We start from the raw sequence: 22,146 nt of genomic DNA on the forward strand, positions 1-22,146 counted from the left end.
ATATATGTTATCCCAAAAGATGCTCATAGAAAGGGCGTTTATTGTCTGTGATTAATTTATGTTTTAATCATAAAGTATAAAACAATTTTCAGAACAATTTCGCCACCTAGTGGGACCTCTGAAAATAAATAACGCCTCTCTGGTCTTTATACCATGTGATCTTCCCGTGATGCTCCACACCAAAGCCGTCACGTGCCCTTTTTGACCAATGACGTCGCCTGTTTTGCCGTTGCTCTGCTGTGATTGGCTCAGCGAAATTTAAAAGTACAGTTTGAAATGTTTCTTATCGGAGGCTTTCGAGCGGCAGAGACGCGACTGTGGAAAGTGGATACGGTGTCACAGGAAGCGGGAGACGCCATATATAGAGCTTAAAAAGTATATTTGTGTTGGCAACAATACGAGGATAATTCGTAAAGACAGAGAAGACGAGTGAACACCGTCGTACGGTAAGTTATTTTGTATTAACGCCAATTCCAAGATGGCTAGCGATTTGTTGTTAATTAACGGCATATTTCTGCGATATGTTTAAACTGCGACTGCTCTCTGTGTTATTTATCAGGTGTCCGATTTCGCTTTTAGTTCATTATTAAATCTGAAGCTTGTTGTTTTATTTACGTGCTAACTTGCGGTGTTTTTCTGGTTTTTACAGACTGGTTTAGCAGAGTTGAGCATCTCTCTGCAAACATGGCTTCACACAACCTGAGCGGATTTAAACGGGATGAAAAGGGGAGAAACATCCAGGTCGTTGTCAGATGCAGGTATGGGGAGAAAAACTACTTTTTTGTTAATGTGAATCTTTGCATGTTGTTCACTGGTTTTTGTTTCACGGAGCTTTAACAGGCAGCACATTAAAGGACAGATTCACGGTTTTGTCTTAAACCAGCAGTCAGGTGTTCATATGAACAGTGAAAGAGGTTTTCCTCACTGTAATCATTCCTCCTGTTCATACTGGATATTAAAAGATCCTTCAAATATGCTTTCAATGTTAGTGATGGAGGCTAAAATCCACGGTGTGTCCACACAGTTATTTAAAAGTCTCTGTGAAGCTTCTATTCAGCTTCAGCAGTCTGAGTTAGTCATATCAAGTGGATATCTGACACATTTACAGGACAGTGTTTCCCTGTTGAGCTGCTGTGGAAGTATAGTAACAAAAAGAGAGACTTTGGCACTAACAAGACTGTAATGTTGAAAGATATCTACTTGATTTGACTCATTTGGACGCTGAAGCTTCATATTAGCTTCAGATAAACTTGTAAATATATTTTTGCTGGAGGTAAAGTGAATATTTTTGGGTTGTTGACAAAACAAGACATTTGAGGAAGTTCTCCTGGTCACAGGGAAACACTGATCCTCATTTTTCCTCACCAAACAACTAATCGTTTAATTGAGAAAATAATCACCAGATTAATTGAGAATGAAAATAATCATTAGTTTCAGCCTTAACTGATGTTTATAAATAGAGCTTAAGTGGTTAATGTTTTGTTTGTTTTGTTTTAAGCAAAAATGCCAAACATTCACTTTGTTTTCTTTGTTTATTTGTCTTGTGTGATAGAAAGTGTAATATCTTTGGGTTTGGGACTGTTTGTCAGAAACAAACAAGCATTTTGAATAAAGTTATGATCAGCATTTTTCACCTTGTTTTAATAAGATTTTATAGTTCAAATAGTTTGATCGGATAATCGTCACATTGTAACGTGGACGTGTGCTGCTGTCATTCAGGTGTTTAAACAGATCTAAACATGTTTTTTTTACTTTCCTGTAAATAAACTCTCACACAAACACATTCTGGTATTTCTCAAATTTAAATAGTCAACAGAAGATAATATGCTGGATTAAAGGAATCATTCTCCCTTGTTTCAGTAATTTAGACGCTTTTTTCAGTCTGGATCTTTGTGCCGTCATGTGATAAATGAGAAGATGTTGTGATATGTTGCTGTATTGATGCTTGTCTCAGCCTTTATATCTAATCGACGTATTGCTTCACGTTTTCAGACCTTTCAACACGATGGAGCGCAAGTCGTCCTACGGAGTTATCGACTGCGACTCAAACAGGAAGGAGGTGCTCGTGAGGACGGGAGGGGTGAACGACAAGGCGTCTCGAAAGACCTACACATTTGACATGGTGAGCGGCTGCAGACATGTTTATCTTTACACGGCTGTTAAAAGGATTTTTTAACGTTAAAAACCGTCCTCGAGCTGTTGTTCAGACAGTTGATGTAAACTGTGGGGACACAAACCATCTGTTGTGTTTAGCGTTTGTGTCCTGGAGGCTGATCAGGAGTCTTATCTTTACCACTAGGAGTCCTCCTCTTGAGACACAAAGCTGCTTAGAGACCCTGTTGCTATGGTGATTTGTTTAATGAATGAACTCACTCACTATCTCCGCAGTGATTGGTTGACAAGTGACCACTCTGTGTCAGTGAATGTTACGAAAAATAATCATCAAGTTGTTTATTTTCTCTCATTTATTTGAATTGTTTTGTCTGTAAAAAAAAAAATGTTATAAGAAAGTGAAGAATTCTTGTTACAAATTCCCAGAGTTAAAGATGACGTCTTCATATGTTTTACTTTGTTTGACCAACAGTCCAAAACCTGAAGAAAATCAGATTATCATCATGTTTGACAAAGAAAAGCGTTAAATCATCACATTTGAGAAGCTGAAAACGGCAAATGCTTGGCAGCAATATACGACCCCGGAGCTTAAATCTTGTTTTTTTTTTTGTTTTTTGTTTTTTTTTTAATGATCACTTCTGTCTTTTTTTTGTTTTTTTTCCTTTCAGGTGTTCGGTCCCGCTGCAAAGCAGATCGAGGTCTACAGAAGCGTCGTCTGTCCCATCCTGAATGAAGTCATCATGGGATACAACTGCACTGTTTTTGCGTAAGTGTTCTGTTGCTGTCAAAGTTCATTTTTAATGCTGCAGTTGACAGATAAATTAACACCCAGAGAAAAGTCTTTCTCCTGAAATCAAATCTGTTATTGTTCCCTCTGTGCTTCCTGTTCAGCTACGGTCAGACTGGAACAGGAAAGACGTTCACCATGGAGGGAGAGAGGAGTCCAGACGAGCAGTTCACCTGGGAGGAGGTAAATTTAGTCTTTTTTTTTAAATGGAATATTTATGGGATAATCAGACAGGAAATGAACTGATAATGTTTCCTGTGTTCGCCAGGACCCTCTGGCCGGCATCATACCCAGAACGCTGCACCAGATCTTCGAGAAGCTGTCTGAGAACGGCACCGAGTTCTCCGTCAAAGTGTCCCTGCTGGAGATCTACAACGAGGAGCTGTTCGACCTGCTCAGCCCCTCCGAGGACGTCAACGAGCGGCTGCAGCTCTTTGACGACCCGAGAAACAAGGTAACTGTCGGACTGGATCTGGATTTATCTTTTGACTCGCTGTATTCCTCTGGAGACGGCGGTTATCTGTCTGTTAACCCACAACTAGGAAATGTTGTACAAACATTCATGTTCCCCAGAGGATGAATCTGACTTCCTGTAGTGCCCTCAGCACAGTGACGGTTTTGGCTTTTATGTAAATATCTTGAAATTGATCTTTAATGACTTTAATGATCCTCTGACTTTTCCCTGCAGCACCACCTGCTGCCTGAAGTTTTCTTTTGATTCTGAGAAATATTTCAATATCAAATGAATTGGAACAAACTTTACAACAGACATCAGCAACTATTTTGGTAACTGGTAGTTATTTATTTTAAACAGAAAATATGAGGAATTGAAGTCTTTCTATGTAATCCACGACAGTAAAGCTGCAACTAACGATTACTTTTATTATCAGTTAATCTGTTGGTTATTTTCTCAATTAGTCAGTTAGTTGTTTGGTAGATAAAATGGTAATGGCTGCTATCAGATGAACAGTTTCTTTCCGCTGTGCTGACTGCTGTGTTGTGTGTGTGTGTGTGTGTGTTGCAGCGCGGCGTGGTGGTGAAGGGTCTGGAGGAGGTGACGGTTCACAACAAAGACGAAGTTTATCAGATCCTGGAGAGAGGAGCAGCCAAGAGGAGGACGGCGTCCACGCTGATGAACGCCTACTCCAGGTACACGCAGAGAGAAACGCGCTGTCGTCTGACGAGTGGATTGAGTTGTTTCTATAGTTTCTTGCTCGTTTCATTCACAACTTTTTATTTACTTGTCCTTGTTTCTCTCTGCAGTCGCTCCCACTCCGTGTTCTCCGTCACCATTCACATGAAGGAAATCACTCTGGATGGAGAGGAGCTGGTGAAGATCGGAAAACTCAACCTGGTAATGATCCTCTTATGTTAAATGTGTGAATTAATGTATTGATGATGCTTTTCTTTTGGCCAATGCAAAGAAAATCCACCACTAATATTTATTTGACATCAATTATTAGACTGAAATAAGACTTTTTTTCAAATAAATTGCTCAGAGTTTATAATTACCTAACAATTTATAGCTTCAATAATTAGAAGATGAAGAGATAAATCTATGTAATCGTAGTTGTAGGATGTCAAATGTGAGTATTTGCTGCTTTTTATGCTACAGTGAATCGAATATTTTTGGATTGTTTGTTGGACAAAACAAGAAATCTGATGATATATCTTTGTGGTGTAGGATACTCTGAACATTTTTCACAGTTTTCCTTCTGATGTTTTATTGAGTTAAAGATTAAAAATGAGTGCAGAACAAGTTTTCTACTTCTTAGATCTGGTGTATAACTTCCTTCCTCTCCAGGTGGATCTCGCCGGCAGTGAGAACATCGGCCGTTCAGGTGCGGTGGACAAACGAGCCCGCGAGGCCGGAAACATCAACCAGTCTCTGCTGACGCTGGGCAGAGTGATCACCGCTCTGGTGGAGAAAAGACCTCACATCCCCTACAGGTACGAACACGAAACACACACACACGATGACATAAACATACAATCATCTTAGTAACTCATAAGATAACATTTGTGAAACCAAACACAAAATGCAAATTAAAGCTGTGAGCAGCGTTGGTCGGGACCTCGCACTCTGGCCCGTCGGGATCAGATCATTTTGCTTTTTAAAAATGAGGGATATTTCTTACAAGTGTGGTGTGCTTTTATTTTGAAAGTTTGATTGACATGTGTACTGTCAGGTGTGAAGAGACAATAAGTAACTGCAGCTGGACAGAAAAATACTCATATATTTGAATGGAGAGTGTGAGTGAACCCACACCTTTTTGAACATTTACTGCTTCCACATAGTTTTAGATACAAACTTCATTTGAACTTTAAATGAGTCACGAGACTTTGACCTACAAATCTTGAATTTACATGTTTTCTATCTTTTATTGTTTTTGAGATATTAGAGTGTGAGTTTTAAAGTCTTTTCTTGCTCCTCCTGTGATTTTATAATGAGTGTGTATTGCGGAATGTTTCACAGCACTGAGGGAGTGACATCACCAGGAGCAGTTGGAGAGGAGGATTTTAGAGTACGCTTCTTGTGAAATCTCCTCATAAATCCCATGACTTTGGCCAAATCTTACATTAAAAATCATATTTTAGTAGGAAATTTCGTGGTGAATCCATTGATACAGGTTTGAAAGTGGTCAGACTTATAGTTTAGACATCAGTAGCCTCTGTTTGACACAAAGTTCATGCCCATAGATTGCCTCCCCATTGGTTTACATTGTAAGGTGTGATGTGGCACTGCAACTTTCAGGGCTTATTAAATCCAAACCGTTCAAGTTATTACAAAGTTTTAACAACTTTTTCTCAGCATAGTGTCACAAGTCATATATTAAAGTTTGAAGCTGATACTGTTAACGCCCTCGGAGGAGATAGTGTTTGTTCGGGGTCCAAAATTGGAGCAAAGTCTTATTTTGAAAGTCTGATTGTGGACTTCCTGTTGGATTTAGGTCAGGGGTGTCAGTGTATGATTTGCAGGTCTTGCTGAGACGAATAATTGAGTTTTGGTTTGATCTCTCTACGACATTCCTACGGGCCGTGGCGGCCATTTTAGTTACATAGGTGGCGCTAGAGAGCACATTTTGGCACTTTAGGGGTTAATTTTTACAATTTATCACATTTTTCACCAGACCTGATGTGTGTGTGCCAAATTTGGTGAGTTTTTGAGCATGTTTAGGGGGTCAAATTTAGGTCTGAAGTGGCGTAATAATAAAGAAAGAAAGAAACAAACAAACACACGAAAAACAACACACGGCTACTGTTTTACAGTAGTTCTCTGCCTTTTGGGCTCTGTCCCTAAATATTAGAGTGCAGGACGGTCGTATTAAGGCCTCAATCTATTGTTTGACTTGTTGTGTATGAAACTTTGTTTCCTGTAAACAGCCTCAATCTATTGGAGGATTGATCGGCAACTGGGGGAAGTGTTGATATGGGCACCAGCTGTTATTATACTAACATGTTAACTGGTTATATTACTGGGTTAGATAAATGATGTGTCCTCTTCAAACAGAGAGTCCAAGCTGACTCGAATCCTGCAGGACTCGCTGGGAGGACGAACAAAAACCTCCATCATCGCCACCGTGTCGCCTTCCTCCAGCAACCTGGAGGTACGTTCTGTTTTCTCTGTGAATAATAGATAAGAACTCTTTAATTCAGGTGCTTGAAGTTAGGAGTGAATGCTTTTTAATGATTGTGATGTTCTTTGTGTCTCTGTGCAGGAGACTCTGAGCACACTGGAGTACGCCAGCCGAGCCAAGAACATCATGAACAAACCCGAAGTCAACCAGAAACTCACCAAGAGGACGCTCATCAAGGTAGACGAGTGTTTCCCCCTCTGAAATCATCATTAAAACATCTTGAGGATATATAAGTTTTATATCAGTTTATCATTATTTTAATGGCATGTTGCGACATCCTCGAGGAAATGTTGACTGTTGTTTGTTTTTTCCTTCAGGAATACACGGAGGAGATTGAGCGTCTGAAGCGAGATCTGGCCGCCGCTCGAGACAAGAACGGAGTTTACCTGTCTGTGGAAAACTACGAGTAGGTCACATGACAGAAACGGGAGATTAGTTTAACCATACATCCTCATTTTATCCACGAAATTAAATAACTAAAATGATACAGAGCTGCAATGATTAGTCGATCGACAACTATTTTAATCATCAATTAACTGTTTTAATCACTTTTCAAGCAAAAAAAAATGCTAAAATTTCTGGTTCCAGCTTCTCAGATGTGAAGATTTGCAGCTTTTCTTCGTCAAACATGACAGTTAATTGAATATCTTCAGGTTTTTGACTGTTTGTCGGACAAAACTACAACATTTGAAGACATCTCATTGAGCTGTGGGAAACATTTCTCACTGATTTCGGATAATTCATAAGCACTTAATCGAGTAAATAATCCGCAGGTTAAACTTTTTTTTTTTTTTTTATAAAGTGTGTTTATTCAGAATAGTTCTGCTTCTATTTGACTTAACATGATAATAACCTGAATATTTTGTGCTGTGGACTGTTGGACTGTTAAAATAAGACATTTGAAGACTTGAAGGACATTTTCCAGTTTTCTGATGTTTTACAGACCAAATGATTAATAGAAAAATAATGATTTTTTTTTAATGTACATTCACCTGTTGTGATACTCGATGCTGTAACAGATATTACAGCAACTAAAAGTTTCTTTCATTATCAATTAATCTGCCGACACAAAAATTGTGAAACATGACAGTTTCCAACAGAACACAACAACATCATAAAACCCAAAGATATTCAGTTTACTAGAATGTTAATACAAGTAAAAGAATTGATCGATTTTTAATTGTTGCGGCTCTAATCAATCAGATATAAACTGACAGTCCTGTGTGCGTGTGTTTCAGGAGCATGATGGGTCAGCTCAACTCCGGTGAGGAACAAGTAACCGAGTACACCGACCGGATCGCAGCCATGGAAGAGGAGCTGAAGAAGGTACGAGAGCCTGACTTTCCCTTCACACACATGATTTATGATGGATTTTAAAAGAAAAGAAAGAGTCTTAATTTGACATTTTGATGCTCCAGCTGAACACAAGATTATTTGGAAGTTTTGGTGTAATAGTAGTATAATAGTTAGTAGTAGTTTGAGCATGTTTAGGGGGTCAAATTTAGGGTTGAAGTGGCGTAATAATAAAGAAACAAACATACGAAAAACAATAGGGTCTTCGCCCCTTTAGTATTCTATGCTAACGGATGACACAAAGATTAAACATTCAAACATTACCTCATTAATAATAATCTACATTTATGAATGTTGAACTTGGCTCTGTTTTTGCCACAATGCAAGATGACGTCATCCGTCAAGGTGCCGCGTTGGCCGATATGTACGTTTTCAAGGAAAAAATGGCAAAAATTCACTAGTTTCCGCTTCTCAGGTGTGTTTTCTTCGTCCTCCATGATGACGATGAATGAATATCTTTGGGTTTTGGGATGTTATTTAGACAAAACAAGACATTTAAATATGTCATCATCTTAAAGTTTATTCACATAGCATTTATCAAAACCAAACAATTACAAACTGCTTTACAGGACAAACATAACAGGAGCAAAGGACAGAATAAGATGCCAAAAACACACATTCCCACATATATACAGTGTTCAAATTTGATCGTACTGGAGGATAAAAACAGGGCTGTTGAGCAGAAATCTTTGCATCTGAATGTTATCCTAGCTGCCGTCGATGTTTCTACCTGCACCAGGTGTCTTCATGCTTCTCCTCTCCGCAGGTGTCTGAGCTGTTTGTGGACAGTAAAGCCAAACTGGAGCAGTGCGCCGTAGACCTGGAGGAGAAGCAGCAGAGGTGAACGACTGTTATCACACAGGAGACACTGACATGATGCATTCGCTTTTTTTTTTTTTTTTTTTAATGTAACTTTTGATTCAAACTGTCCGTGTCGACTTCAGGCTGGAGGAGACGAGCCGAGACCTGCAGCACACCAAAGAGAAGCTGAGTCAGGAGGAGTTTATCTGCTCGGAGTTTAACTCGGCGCAGGAGAGCCTCTACAACACCGCCACACAGGTACGGACATGCAGCACTGACGCCGACTTCAACATGACTCCTGACGCTTTTAATAATGAATAAACGAGTGAATGTCGTGCGGCTAAATGTGAAGTTTCGTTCACTAGTGTCGATCCCCTCCCACCTTCTCTCACTTTTTCTGTTATGTTCCCTTTTTTTTCTGTCTCTGTACTTTACATACTATTAAAGACTTCATCGTTCTCTGTTTGTAGCTTCCTCTTTACTGCTGTTTTTGACTAAACTTCCCTTTTCAAGAGAATATGTTTTTTTTTAATTTTGTTTGCAGTCAGCGGTTAAAAAATCATTCAACTGAAGACAACTTGTTCTTACATTTCTGTTTTTGCTGTGGTGTGGATATCTGAATAATGTTTTGGAGCACTTTCCAGGAAGTTAACTCTTTTTTTCCATCTGTGTGTGTGTGTGTGTGTGTGTGTGTGTGTGTGTGTTTCCTCCTCCTCCCAGTTGCTGAACACAGTGGACGCTAGCACCAGTGACGTGTCGGGTCTCCACAGCAAGCTGGACAGGAAGAAAGAGGTCACATGCACTTTTCAAACCGCAAACGCTGAACAATCAAATAGATTTAGAGTCCCACAGGTTAAAATAATCAGATTAGAGAAGAGTGCACCCAGCTAGAGTGTTAAGTGTAGGTCAAACAATGAATGTAGAAGCAATTATGAATTTGTTTTATATTTAATTAATCTTTCACAATTAAAAAAAAATGTCAGAAAATGCCCATCGCAGGACTAAAGATGGTGTTTATTATTGTCACTTGTTCAAAAGTCCATAGATATTCAGTTTACAGTGATATAAAACAGAGAAAATAAGTAAATCCTCTCGTTTTGAGAAGCAGGAAATAACAAATGTTAAACAGCAATAATTACCTGATTATCTAAATTGCAGTTAATTAACCCTTCTGTTGTCCTCGGGGTCAAATTTGACCCGTTTTCAAATGTTTTTATATCAGAGGTATGGATTTCTTTCATCTAATTGCCTGAAAATCACATGGATAGTTCCACACTACACACAGTAAAACTAATAATCACTACTTTTAGCCCCGTCTAACTACAACCCAGTAACAAGAGAAGGGAGAGAAACTTTCTAAAGAATTACATAGACTATGTCAAAGGCTGTTCTCATACTTTTTAATTGTTTACTATATGCACATTAGATCCCAAATTACATAATTAATAGCCAAACATGGATTTGCGTTTCCAGGGGCTTTAAGACTAATTTGCACGTCACGTTTTGGAGTGTTGAAATGTTGTTGGGTTTTTTTTTTTTTTTTGTAAAATCAGGACTAATAGACAAACACTTGCTTTGAAACTGCAGGTGGAGCAGCACAACAGGCAGATCCAGCAGGGTTTCGCTGAGCGGATGGAGGGAGCGTTCAGCAGCATGCAGCGCTGCGTCGAGCAGCAAGGAAGCAAACACCACGACATGCTGAGCAGCTACACGCAGGCCATCGGTGAGAGCGGAGAAGCTGCGGTGTTCATTACAGCCACAGGATGAAAGATAACTCGTGGTTTAGTTTGTCTCGTGTTACCACTAGTGGAACTAAAAGTGAAAGAGAGGAAAGGTCATGGGGGTCGTTAAAATGTATAAGGTTTATTCTCTGAGGGACATGTCATGACAGAAGATCAGACCAAAGGTTGTAGAGAAAAGTAGTTTTTTTTTCTTCCTGAAATTGTGTAAAACTTGACTCTGATGTCCTTTTTTTTTTTTGTCCTTCCTTTTCCCCTCCGTACAGACGGTTTGCTCGTGAAGAACGAGGCGGCGTTGAAAGGAGCCCTGACCACCGTGGAGAGCTTTGTGGGCGGCGTCGGGCAGCTGGTCGGGGAGGGCGTGGCTCGCTGTCAGGAGAGAGTGAAGCAGCAGTCGGCCCTGTGTCTGCAAGATAAGGAGAATCTGCTGCAGCTGCTGGTGAGAAAACGACGTCCACAGCTGAAACACAACAGTTTAATAGACGAGACGAAGGTTTCTGCAGGTCTTTAAGTCTTAAAAGGGAAACGTTGAGTTCAGTTTCCTTTCTATAAAACACCTAAGAAGGTGTTAAAGTTTTAAATATCTTTCCTGCTGTAGACGGTAACATTAGTTGTAAGATGATATTAGTAAACGTTCCTCTGGTCCACATCTTCTCCTGATGTGATGAACAAACCGATAGTCCTCGTTCTGTGTTTAAAAAGGAAAAAAGTTTAGGGATTATGAGATAGGTATAAACTTTTAAGAGACATTAAGTTAAAAAAAAAAAGTGACTTTCAAGGTCATGAATATCAGACAACGTTGCAATAACCGAATGATACGTCTGTATTATATCAAAACGATGAGATTAAGTCAACTCTTTAAGACAAAACGTTTAAATACAAATTTAAAATCGAATCCACATTTTGAAAGTCGAACACTGTCACCGCTGCAGCCACAGGAGTTATCGAGAGTTTAGATAAAACTTAAATACATGCAGTAATTAGTTAATCCGTCCATTTACTCCCTGATTATTTACTTAGTAAATACTTGTAGGCCTTTTTGTCCCTGCTGGCTTTCTGTCTTTCTTTGATCGGTATGACTGTGACAAAGGTGCTTAAATTAAATCCTGTGTGCTATTAAAAAGGTCGTGAAACGCAGATTTGGTTTGAAGCTGCAGTTTGATTATTAACAATAATAATAATAATAATAATCCCCAAATCAGTTTTCCTCTGACTTTTATCAGGGTGGGGTCGTCGTCATGGGACACAAAACGCATATTTGCCTGCTTTTGTTAATTTGAGGGTTGGTTGTTTTATTTGTTTTGTGTGTTTGCGTGTGTGTGTGTGTGTGTGTGTGTGTTTGCGTGCAGGAGGAGCATCGGCAGGACATGGAGGAGGTCCTGGTGGTTCGGACTCTGATGGGTCTGTCGGCTGTTAAGGAGCTCAACGACACTCTGAGAGCCACAGTGGAGACGCAGCGAGCGCTGGCCGACAAGGTCTGTCACCATCTGTCTTTATACCTCGTTATCGATGAAAGACGTGACTTTAATCAATATTCTGTATCATATTTGATTATGTGTTGAATTGGGGAAAACTGTTTTTTTTGAGAACAGAAAGTTATTGTCTTGATTTAATTGATTAGTTGTTTGGTTTATTCACATTTAAGACATTTTCTTTTCTCAATTTAATAGTCGGCAACTAATCCAGTAATGGTTGCAGCTCTAGATCAGTCGAATCATTTTTTATTATAACTTTAGGTCGTGGTTTCTTACCTGCAGCTGTTCTTTATTGTCTGGCTCCGTCAGGTGGAGGCGATGAAGGAGACGGGGGTGTTTTTCAGCGGACTGGTCCGGGACCTCGCAGGGCTGCGAGAGGACACGGTGCAGAGCCTGAGCTCCCTGCAGGTCGAACACGACAAGCTGGAGGATCAGATCAGACGGGCGCAGGAGAGACACCAGACGGTACGACACGATACGTTGTCCTGACATCAAACTCCTTTTATTCTATCGATTCGACACCTAATTTCACTCCTCAGTCGATTCCAGGGACGAGGCAGCGACATGAACAGACTGATATCTGATGAAAATAATGATTATTTGAAGCAGGAAGTTTCGATGTAACAATGACAACAAAAACTAAAGCAGAACTCGCAGTTCATAGTTTTTACAAAGGAGACAATCTACCTTTTAAACCTCCCTAATTAACACATTATATCTAATTGGTTTAATGTGTACAAAAAGTGAGAAAATGATTAATTCCTTTTACACTGTCTGAGCTGATTCTGGCATTTTTCAGCTCTTTGATGCACATCATCACATTTTCATATCTATAAATGTTTTCATACCTGTAGTTATATCAGTTATTGTCCTCAGTTAAAGCTCTAATATGTAATTATTCCACATTAAAATGTCTAAAATCAACTAGACCTGTGTTATATATGTTGTTGAGTTGTGTATTTTCAAACTCAGTGAAATCTGTAATTTAATCAAAGTAACGGACCGTTTCATTTGGTCGCCTGTCGATGGCGTCATACCTCCTCTACCAAAGAGTAAACACGCACCAGATGCATACGGCGGCGCTGTGTTTGTCCGCTACAATGGCGTCTACCAAAGAGTAACTTACACACATACAAGATAATACATCGGCGTTGTGGTTGTTCCACACAAACTGTTATAAATGGACTTTTATTCAGTTTTAAGACACATTTTCATGATAAATTTAGGTGGTTTTTAACTATATCTTTTAGCCGGAAGAAGGATTTTAGTCATTGGACGTCTGGATCTTAAGTTATCAGAGAAATAAACTGGACAAACGTTAGCAGCAGCTCGGCTAACAGCCCCTCCAGGAAGTCCGGTGGTCACCAAACGTCGTCGGAGAAACATTGATTTTAGGTGAAACAGCTTTATTCAGTGTTTTTACCTGTAATCTCTGGGTCTGTTTGTAAAAACATCCTGAATGATGAACACTGGAGTAATCCTATCCCGCTGAAGCTGTTTATTTAACAAGAAAGACAACAACTCCCATGATCCTTTGCTACTTCACACCGTCATCACACTCCGTCTCTTGTTATTGTTTTGATTGAGACGCCTAGCGGCTGAAATTACATATTGTGCGTTTAAGATGATTGTAAATGAACGAGTCAAACTAACATTGCTTCTGTGTGTCCGTCTTTCAGGGTATGAAGCAGACCATCCAGTGCCTGCAGGACCAGCTGAACCTGCTGACCATGGAGACCCAGCAGGACTACACCGATCTGCGCTCTGCCTCCAGAACTCTGAAGAAACCTCTGCAGAGTCTCCAGGAGAACGTCAGCAGGTGACGCACAAACACACTTTCACCGACAAGTTTTCAAATCCGTGTTAAAGTCACATCAAGGGTCATGAATTCCATTCGAGTCACATGACGTGAGGTTGTCCCTACAGTATCATCACCGTCTTGTTTCTCTGTGTGTGTGTGTGTGTGTGTGTGCAGCGGTTGCAGCACGGTGGAGCGTCAGGCCTCAGCTCAGGCAGACATCCTCTCCTCCACCTCCTCCTCCCTCGCCTCCTCGCTGCGTCTCAGCGCCGATGAGAGCCAGCAGACTCTGGAGGAGCTGACGGGATGCTGCTCGCACCTCCACAGCTCCGTGTCCGGTACCGAACTCATCCTTCCTTTTTTTAAAGTTATCGTTTAAACTTTACACTGGAAAAAACTCTACGGTACGTTCAGCTATTCAGTCTATATTGTTAACGTCAACGTGTGACTGCAGGTCTGGTGGAACGTGACCTCCAGTGGAGCTCCAGAGTCAGCAAACATGCTGAGACTCAAGCCCAGGAACAGCTCACCATGATGGAGAGGATTTCCACTGAGGTTGAGACCCTGCAGAAGGTAAAAAAAAACATCCTGCTGTTGTTAAAAACCTCCTGAACTTCATTTCAGTCGTTCAGAGTTATTTTACACCCAAATGCATCACCTGCCAGATAAAACTTCTCCATATGGAGCCCTTTTACTCTAATCCTCCATCTTTCCTCCAGAGCGTGGAGATGCGCTGCACCGAGCAGCTCCGAGCGGCGGAGAAGGAGCTGTCCGGCCAGCAGCAGGAGGTGAAGCAGGCTGTGACGGCTGTGCAGAACCAGATCTCCCTGAACCGAACTGTCCTGGACCAACAGCAGTCTGAGCTCGGGGACCGCATGCGGACGAATCAGCAGCTGGTCCACAACTTCCTGCAGGATGAGCTGCAGGAGGACGTCCCCACCGGTAAATGATTTATCCTGGATGCATTTTTCTGTCGATCGGTCAGGATGCAGTTTGTTTTTTGTTTTTGTGTGATTTTTGCAGCAGCTTTTCTCAAAAATCGTGATGCAGTTTGCAATATTTTATGTGCTTTTTTTGCAGTAAAATTGTGGGAATTTTAAACTTTAGAAAAGAAACGTTCACCTCAACATTAGCACCAATTAAAATCCAGTAAACAATTCCATTAAAATAAATCCATCAACATAGAAATAAAGTTTAATTTCATGTGGAAAAGTTGAGTGTTTTTAGAGACTGGCTGATTCACGCTGTTGAGTTCTAACTTTCATACGTCAGTTTTGTCTTTATGTTTAAAGCTTAAGCTTCGACTTTGTGTAGAGACGGTGTAAAGTCTCGTGTCCTCGAGTCCTTTTTTGCCCGTTCAGGTCACAAGACGCATGTGCTGTTCCCTTCAGGTACGACCCCTCAGCGGCGGGAGTTTGCGTATCCCGGGCAGGTGGCGAAGTCGCGGAGCCGCAGCGAGCTGCTGGAGAGTCTGAGGAGGAAACAGGAGGAGCTGCAGGCTGCCATGGAGGAAGAGGATGAGGAGGAGGAGGAGGAAGAGGAGGACAAACGCAGCCAGGTTGACCACATATGTTCAGACAGAGTTACTGAGATTTCTCCAGTAATCAGGTTTACTTGAAGCGACTATGATCGATATTTTTATAATAACACAGTCAGTGATCTGTCAGTGTTGGTCGTCGCCTGTAGTGATGAACATACAGAGAATTATCAGTGACTCTGCAGCTCTGAATTTAAACAAAACAACCAGCTCTTGTTCATTTCTGCTCCATTTTCACTTTGTTCCTCTTTGTCCTGTTTAGGACTCTCTGGAGGACGAGCCGAGCGCCTGTAATGAAAGCGTGGCCACGGAGCCGTCCTTCATCGACGAGAACCTCGTCTTCAACGAGAGCAAACGCCTTCCTTTCTTCAAGGTGAGCAGCAAAAAAAATGTAGGAGGACAAGTTCAGTTTAGCAGTCAGGTGTCCATATGAACAGTGAAAGAGGTTTTTCCTCGCTGTAATCATTCCTCCTGTTCATACTGGATATTAAAAGATCCTTCAAATGTGTTTTCAATGTTAGTGATGAAGGATAAAATCCACAGTGTGTCCACACAGTCATTTAAAAGTCTGTGTGAAGCTTCTATTCAGCTTCATCAGTCTGAGTTAGTCATATCAAGTGGATATCTGACACATTTACAGGACTGTTTCCCTGTTGAGCTGCAGGTGGAAGTATAGTAACAAAAAGAGGAACTTTGGCACTAAAAAGACTGTAACGTTGAAAGATATCTACTTGATTTGACTCATTTGGACGCTGAAGCTTCATATTAGCTAGAAAAGCAATAAAAACCTGTTTTCAATGTTCATTCGGGCTCCTGACTTGTTGAATCTGTCCTCTAAAACTTGAGATTAATTAAAGGTTGAAAAAGTTTTCTTTAAAGTTGATCTCGTTCAGAAGAGCATCCGTCTCAAGCTTTAAGAAATGAAGAGTTTCTTCACCTGCACATTATTATTATTATTATTATTATTATTATTATTATTATTATTATTATTGATTCTATATTCTTGTAATTTCCAGCAGAAGAAAGGTGGAAAGGAGACGAAGATCCCCAGCAGGCCAAAAGTAGCAGAAAACGAAGCCACGTCAACACCTCAGAAATCCAGACTTCCACTCCGCTGTCAGAACTAACAGTTTTAATATATTCTTTAAAAAACAATGTTTATTACTGTCCAACTATTTTTCTTCTGCTTTTTTTTCTTTTTTTTTAAAGTTTTATTCTAAATGTTAGGATGCCGTCTAATGAACTGTCTCTTGTTTTATCATCATAATTGTAATTGTCTTAATTTTCAAGTTGCTTGTAAAATTAAAGAGATTTATACTTGTTTTATACTTTTGTTCTTTTTTTAAAAAAAAATATTCCAGTAGATAAAACTCAGTGGAGTAAAATACTCTGATACGCACTATTTATTTATTTTTTTTATTCTGGTAGCTGAACAAGATTTATCATGTTTGTAAAATGAGGAAGTAAAGTTTTGAGATCTTTAAATAGAAGCAGCAGGATGTTTCTCAACACCAACACTTATAAGTTCCACTCATCACCAACAGTGAGCTGTTTGGAGGGTTTTTAGATCTCATTTAGACACTTAACGAGCTTCATCTAGGATGCTGCAGCAGCTTTTTAAATTATTTTCAGTTATTTTATTTATCAGGAAAAAAAAACAGCAGAGCAATGTCTACGAGTTAGACAAAAAATATTCCTCATATATGGGCTAAACAAACCTATTTCTAAGAGTGAATACTCAATAAAAAGCAAAAAATAAGATTAAACTAATTTTAAGTGTATATAGACAAGTTGCACAGACTTCATAGGGAACAATAAGATTGATTATTTAGATATTAGCAGTTGCAGTTTTGATTTTGAAGAAGGAAATTTCAGTTTAAATTGTAAGGAGGTGGGAATTTCTAATGTGATTTGGGATTTTTACTCCAGATCTTAAACTGCAGTTACCTTTTTAAAAGCAGTTTTTGGGTTCAGTTCCTTTTGTGACACTGTGGTTTTATGTCTTGGTAAAAATAGAACAAAGTGAACAAGGTGATAATATAGTTGATGGTACACAAGTTCTGTATAAATATAATGATCCAGAAAGGAGAAAGTTTAAGATTAGTCAGGCTATTGGTTTAATACGTCCCGAGGTAGTAAGACATCTAATTGGAGGACAGTAGGACATTTTTGAAAGTGTAACAGCATGAAGATCTGTATCAGAAAAGTGGTTCTCAAACTTTTTTCATATCAAGGACCCTTAAACTGACTCAAATTAGACCACGGACCCCTGTTTGATAAGATTTTTGCTTTTAGATGTTTTATTACAGAAAGTGTATGAAACCATGACCTACAGTGCACAGCCATACATCCTGTCATTGTGTTAGTTATGGATGAAATTGTAGTAAAAATAAATGATTCCCCTTTTTGCTAGGAACCCCCTCAAGGACCCCTGGGGGTCCCCGGCCCCTACTTTGAGAACCACTGTATTAGAGACAGGGTGTATACGTCCTAATCTAACTGTAAAGATATAGTTTCTTCAGCTATTTTATTATTCTGTGAATATGCGCTTCATTGTGAGGTGGGTGACAAGGTATTTAAAATCCTTCTTCGCTGTAGTAAAGCTGTGGAGGTGAGACATGGACAAAGTCTTCCAAGGGGGATGGAAATACATATTTATAGTCAAACGGTGAATCCTCAGACTACTAACGAGAAACAAAGTGTTCAGCAGTGGAGATTACATTAGATTAACTTCATGTAGGACAAAAACATGTCGCTCTGAATGCTGCAGGTGTTGTGCATTAAGTGTATTCTGTAGAGCTTCAACGATTAGTCAATTGACAGGAAATTAATTGACAATTTTGATGATGGAGTGATTTTTTTAGATGAAATACTAGAGTTATCTGCTTCTGGCTTTGTAATATATGAATATTTTGGGTTTTTTTTAGTTCTCTGTGACAGTAGACTGAATATCTTTGGTTTGTGGACAAAACAAGACATTTGACGTTGCTTGATGTTGCTGCTTGACCCTTTAATGTCAAGATGAAAACAAGTCTCTTCAAAGTGATTTAAATTAATTATGAATGTAAAAAAAAAATATGGAAAAAAAAATCTGCTTTACATGAAAAATATTGATCTGAAAAGTAACTAAAGCTGTCAAATATATGTAATGGAGTAGAAAGTACAATATTTCCCTCTGAAATGTAGTGGAGTGGAAGTATAAAGAAGCATCACATGGAAATACTCAAGTAAAGTACAAGTACCTCAAAACTGTACTTAAGTAGAGTACTTGAGTAAATGTACTTAGTTACTTTCCACTCCTGATAAACGTGCGCTATGCTGTTCGGAAATTATTACAAATCTCAAGTCGATATTTCCCCGCTGTGGAAAGTCCAGATATTTTACTTTCGGTTTCAGGCCGGTGTAACGGGCGATTTGGTCTCCTCAGTTACCGATGACCCGCCTCGTGGTTGCCCGGGAAATTGCCTGCTTATGGAGAAAGCGACGTTTGTATTTGCTTTTAAATAACATTTTGACGTGATGTCGCTGACATAGTTTGTCGTGTACTAAGAGCTCAACAAGCCTGCTAAAAGCTAAAACTATCACTTATTTCATACGTGTATTTATCAGCAGCCTGTATGGCGTACTAGAAAAGCCGAACGTCAAACAGTTCTTAGATCCAGTTAGACTCTCCTCTAATCCAAAGACCGTAAAAGCTATGAATATCTTTTTTTCAAAAAAAAAAAAATCTTTATATGAACTGTAACTCTCCGTATAGCTCAGTTTTGTTGTTTTTTAAATTTTTCTTCTGCAAACTGTGATATTCTGTATATGATCATTTGTGAAAGAGGAAATTGTAATGGTTTTACATGTCAATAAAGAAGAAGGAAATAAATAAATAAAAAGCTAAAACTAACCGAATTTGGACAGTGCACTGAAAGGAACACCTAAAAAAAAAGGGGCGAGAGAAAAGACTTCCGGTTCCTTTTCCGCCATTCGGTCATTCTAGAAGACCGACTGAAAGGGTGTGGACGCGCTTTTTACCTCGCGACGACTCAAGAAATAAACGTTTTGTAGCTGACATGAAGCTTGATATTCCTCCTGTTCTGTGTTGATCTGTGGACATGGAGAAACCGACGAGTTGTTTTCTGTCGGTGCTGCTGCTGCTGGCGGTGCCGAGCTCTGTTTCCGCTGAAGATAAGTTTTTCGGGGAAGGTGGTGAGCTGCTGTTGAGGCCTCCTGTCTCCGAAGATATCACCAGCATCCAGTGGAAACACAACAACAATCTGGTGGCAGAATGGGTGAAAGGTATAGTTGGTCTGCAGTATTACGGTGGCTTTAATAACCGAACAACCCTGAACATAATCACTGGAGATTTGGAGATCAGAAACATGAGTCTAGCTGACAGCGGGGAGTATTCAGTGGAAATCAACAACAAGGTCCAGCCTAAGCGCTACACTGCAAAACTGATCGGAAGAGTGCCGAAGCCTGCTGTGTTGGTGAAACCACTGACATGTACCGCTACATCAGAAAACTGCATCCTGACTTGTCATGGAAACACAGAGGAAGCTGAACCTGTCACCTACAGCTGGAAGATGGGAGGAGAAGAGTGGGAGGATGGGAAGAAGGACAGGAAAATCACCAACGATGAGACCACCAAAAGAGTTAAAACGTTCTCCTGCCGGATGAACAACACAATCAGTGAGGAAGAAAGTAAACCCAAAGACAACCCTTTCTACAAAGACAAGCCTACACCGAGCCCTGTTATACCTGTGGTGGTGGTTCTGGTTCTTATCGCCTTGTTTGGTGTGTGTGGGTGTGTAGGGTTTCGGAAACGAAAGGATATCGAGAAACGAATCAATGAATTGAGAAAATCAGGCACAAGTAGTAATGGAAATGAAAACAACCCGGAGTCGAATCCATTACAAAACCAAGGCGCTGAAGAAAATGAAAAACCTGGTGCAGGCCCTGGACCCTGACTCTGTGAAGTCTTTGAGACAGACTCTGACCTGCACTCATGTGCCATCAGACTTCAGATTGCTGTTGCTCTGTTCATGTTTGACAGAACAACATCTCCATTCTTGTTTTTGTTTTTTTTAATCAGGTTTCAACTCTTGAGCATCATGGACTGTTACTCACAGGAAGCTGCAGAGGGATTTCCGCACTGTCTTCCTAAAACAATAGAACGGAGGACATTATGAACTTTTTTATTGCTTTAAAACATATGTGTGTGTGTTTATGTGCCTGTATGGGTAAGAAGGGAAGATAAGTGGATCGATGGACACATGGATATAAAGTTCATGTTCACCGCATTGAATAGTAAAACCACTCGGTAACTGCTCTTTAGTGTCGACTGATCAAATTTGGCCTTGTAATTCACAGTATTATGACATCTCAGTTGATCCAAGTAATTAAATACTGTAATTGCATGCCAGCATTTTAAAAAGCAGTGCTGTTGAAGTTGAATGGAAGGCCTTCCATTGGGACTTTTATTAATTTCATTTCATTTTTATTCCTTGACAGTGATTTTTTTTAGTTATGCTGAGCTGGGCGGACTATCAGAAATATAAATGAGGAATTGTGTGAAGCTGACTCACAGTGCTGATGACTTTGATCAAACGAGAGCACTTTACAGATTTTCCAGTACTTGCTTGGATGATATTTGTCTTATCATCATATGCCTATCGTTCTTGTAACTCGTGTTTTTGAATACTGTCCAATGCTTCTATCCTGTGTCAATTAATAGTTAAAGAAAAAAGTGCACTGTGTGAATATCTGTGTTAATATGAACATCACATACTTTTGTACTAACGAGAATGTAAAGATTGTGCTTCTATGCTTCTATATTATGGGCTGATTTTCAAGCTATACAGCAAACGCCATGTGGAATTTGTCTGTGATATATAGAACAATAATCTGAGACAATCTTCTTAAAATTCATGGATTATCATCTCTGAGATGTGCAGTATGTTGTGCCTTTAATTGTTAACTTTGTCCTCCATCCATCCAGTCAAAGTGCCTTCTTATGTTGACTAAATGAATGAGGAGGAGAAGGTTTTAATTTATTTTAGTTAGCATTTGAAATCTTTTGCATTGACATATGATTGTTTTTCCATGAAGTACCATAGAAATAAATCTGTAAAACTGCTTCACTAACTGTAGGCTCATCATTATTAATAAAAAAAAAAAAGCCCATAATGAGAAAGAAATTGATTGATAAGTAAAATGATAAATACATTAAGATGATTCTGATGATTGGAAAGTGTAATAATGGAACGTGTGAATATTGTGGAGAGGAAGGAACAGCAAAATATCAAATAATATCAGTAATATTCAAAAAAAAATCCTCAGGTGACAAGTTGGAAACTCCTTCTGGAGTATTTAGGATCAACAAGACCAATGAATCTGAGTAGTATAAGTATTATTTATTGTTTATCTACTGTTTTCATTTGGTTCATTTTATTTATTTAATTATGACTATTATGGGGTTTTTCTTTGTTTCAATCATAATTGTTTGGTAGAGGTGTTAGGGAGAGGAGAGATCTTTAGTCATCATTCCACATCAGAGGTTGGTTACCAAAAGAAGATTATCATCATCTCCTTTTGACGCCAGACCGAATCAGCCCATGATAAAAGAGGCCTTAAAGCAGTTAAAACTAGTTGTGTTTCTGATTAATTTCTTATGGACTGATGATACATTATTTTGAATTTGTATTACTTTTTCTTGTAACTTTGTATATACGCCCCTGGTATGGACATTTGTGTGTGTACATACTGTTAATATACATGTGTTCTCTTAAATAAAAGAACTTAAATAAATGGATTGAAAGCCTGAGGGTTCTCTCGCGAGACTTTAACCATAACCCTAATCTAACTGTAACCCTAACATCGCGAGAGCTCCATCTAACCAACCAACCCACCTAGTAT

The 22,146-nt window shown here is 39.5% G+C and overlaps 2 protein-coding genes across 3 annotated transcripts; both read left to right on the forward strand.

Annotated features, from left to right (window-relative positions):
- The first annotated feature begins 263 nt into the window (after positions 1 to 263).
- kif11 (kinesin family member 11) lies at positions 264 to 16,566 on the forward strand. 2 transcript variants are annotated; one of them, XM_044372142.1, is made up of 27 exons: positions 264 to 446; positions 650 to 758; positions 1,993 to 2,122; positions 2,781 to 2,878; positions 3,004 to 3,082; positions 3,168 to 3,353; positions 3,924 to 4,048; positions 4,163 to 4,253; positions 4,704 to 4,849; positions 6,411 to 6,507; positions 6,619 to 6,714; positions 6,855 to 6,943; positions 7,776 to 7,863; positions 8,657 to 8,730; positions 8,835 to 8,949; positions 9,412 to 9,483; positions 10,279 to 10,414; positions 10,697 to 10,869; positions 11,780 to 11,905; positions 12,215 to 12,370; positions 13,585 to 13,724; positions 13,881 to 14,041; positions 14,158 to 14,276; positions 14,423 to 14,645; positions 15,095 to 15,261; positions 15,503 to 15,613; positions 16,260 to 16,566. In XM_044372142.1, exons 2-27 carry the CDS (start codon positions 685 to 687, stop codon positions 16,365 to 16,367), a joined length of 3,180 nt encoding a protein of 1,059 aa, XP_044228077.1. In that variant the 5' UTR covers positions 264 to 446; positions 650 to 684; the 3' UTR covers positions 16,368 to 16,566. The 2 variants fall into 2 exon arrangements, with proteins under 2 accessions (XP_044228077.1, XP_044228076.1); XM_044372141.1 differs by having other exon boundaries at positions 265 to 446; positions 16,257 to 16,566.
- A 2,625-nt stretch (positions 16,567 to 19,191) lies between these two features.
- Positions 19,192 to 22,034, forward strand: LOC122996649 (T-cell surface antigen CD2-like). The gene has a single exon (XM_044372248.1). The coding sequence runs from the start codon at positions 19,344 to 19,346 to the stop codon at positions 20,196 to 20,198; it is 855 nt and encodes a 284-aa protein (XP_044228183.1). The 5' UTR covers positions 19,192 to 19,343; the 3' UTR covers positions 20,199 to 22,034.
- Positions 22,035 to 22,146: the final 112 nt, after the last annotated feature.

Source organism: Thunnus albacares, chromosome 14, assembly GCF_914725855.1.
Source record: "Thunnus albacares chromosome 14, fThuAlb1.1, whole genome shotgun sequence".
Classification (NCBI taxonomy): Eukaryota; Metazoa; Chordata; class Actinopteri; order Scombriformes; family Scombridae; genus Thunnus; species Thunnus albacares.

Coding starts and splice junctions, on each gene's coding strand:
- kif11 (XM_044372141.1), top strand. CDS start 685: ATGGCTTCACACAACCTGAGCGGATTTAAACGGGATGAAAAGGGGAGA. Junction 6,508..6,618: donor CTTCCTCCAGCAACCTGGAG/GTACGTTCTGTT, acceptor GTCTCTGTGCAG/GAGACTCTGAGCACACTGGA. Junction 13,725..13,880: donor CTCCAGGAGAACGTCAGCAG/GTGACGCACAAA, acceptor GTGTGTGTGCAG/CGGTTGCAGCACGGTGGAGC.
- LOC122996649 (XM_044372248.1), top strand. CDS start 19,344: ATGGAGAAACCGACGAGTTGTTTTCTGTCGGTGCTGCTGCTGCTGGCG.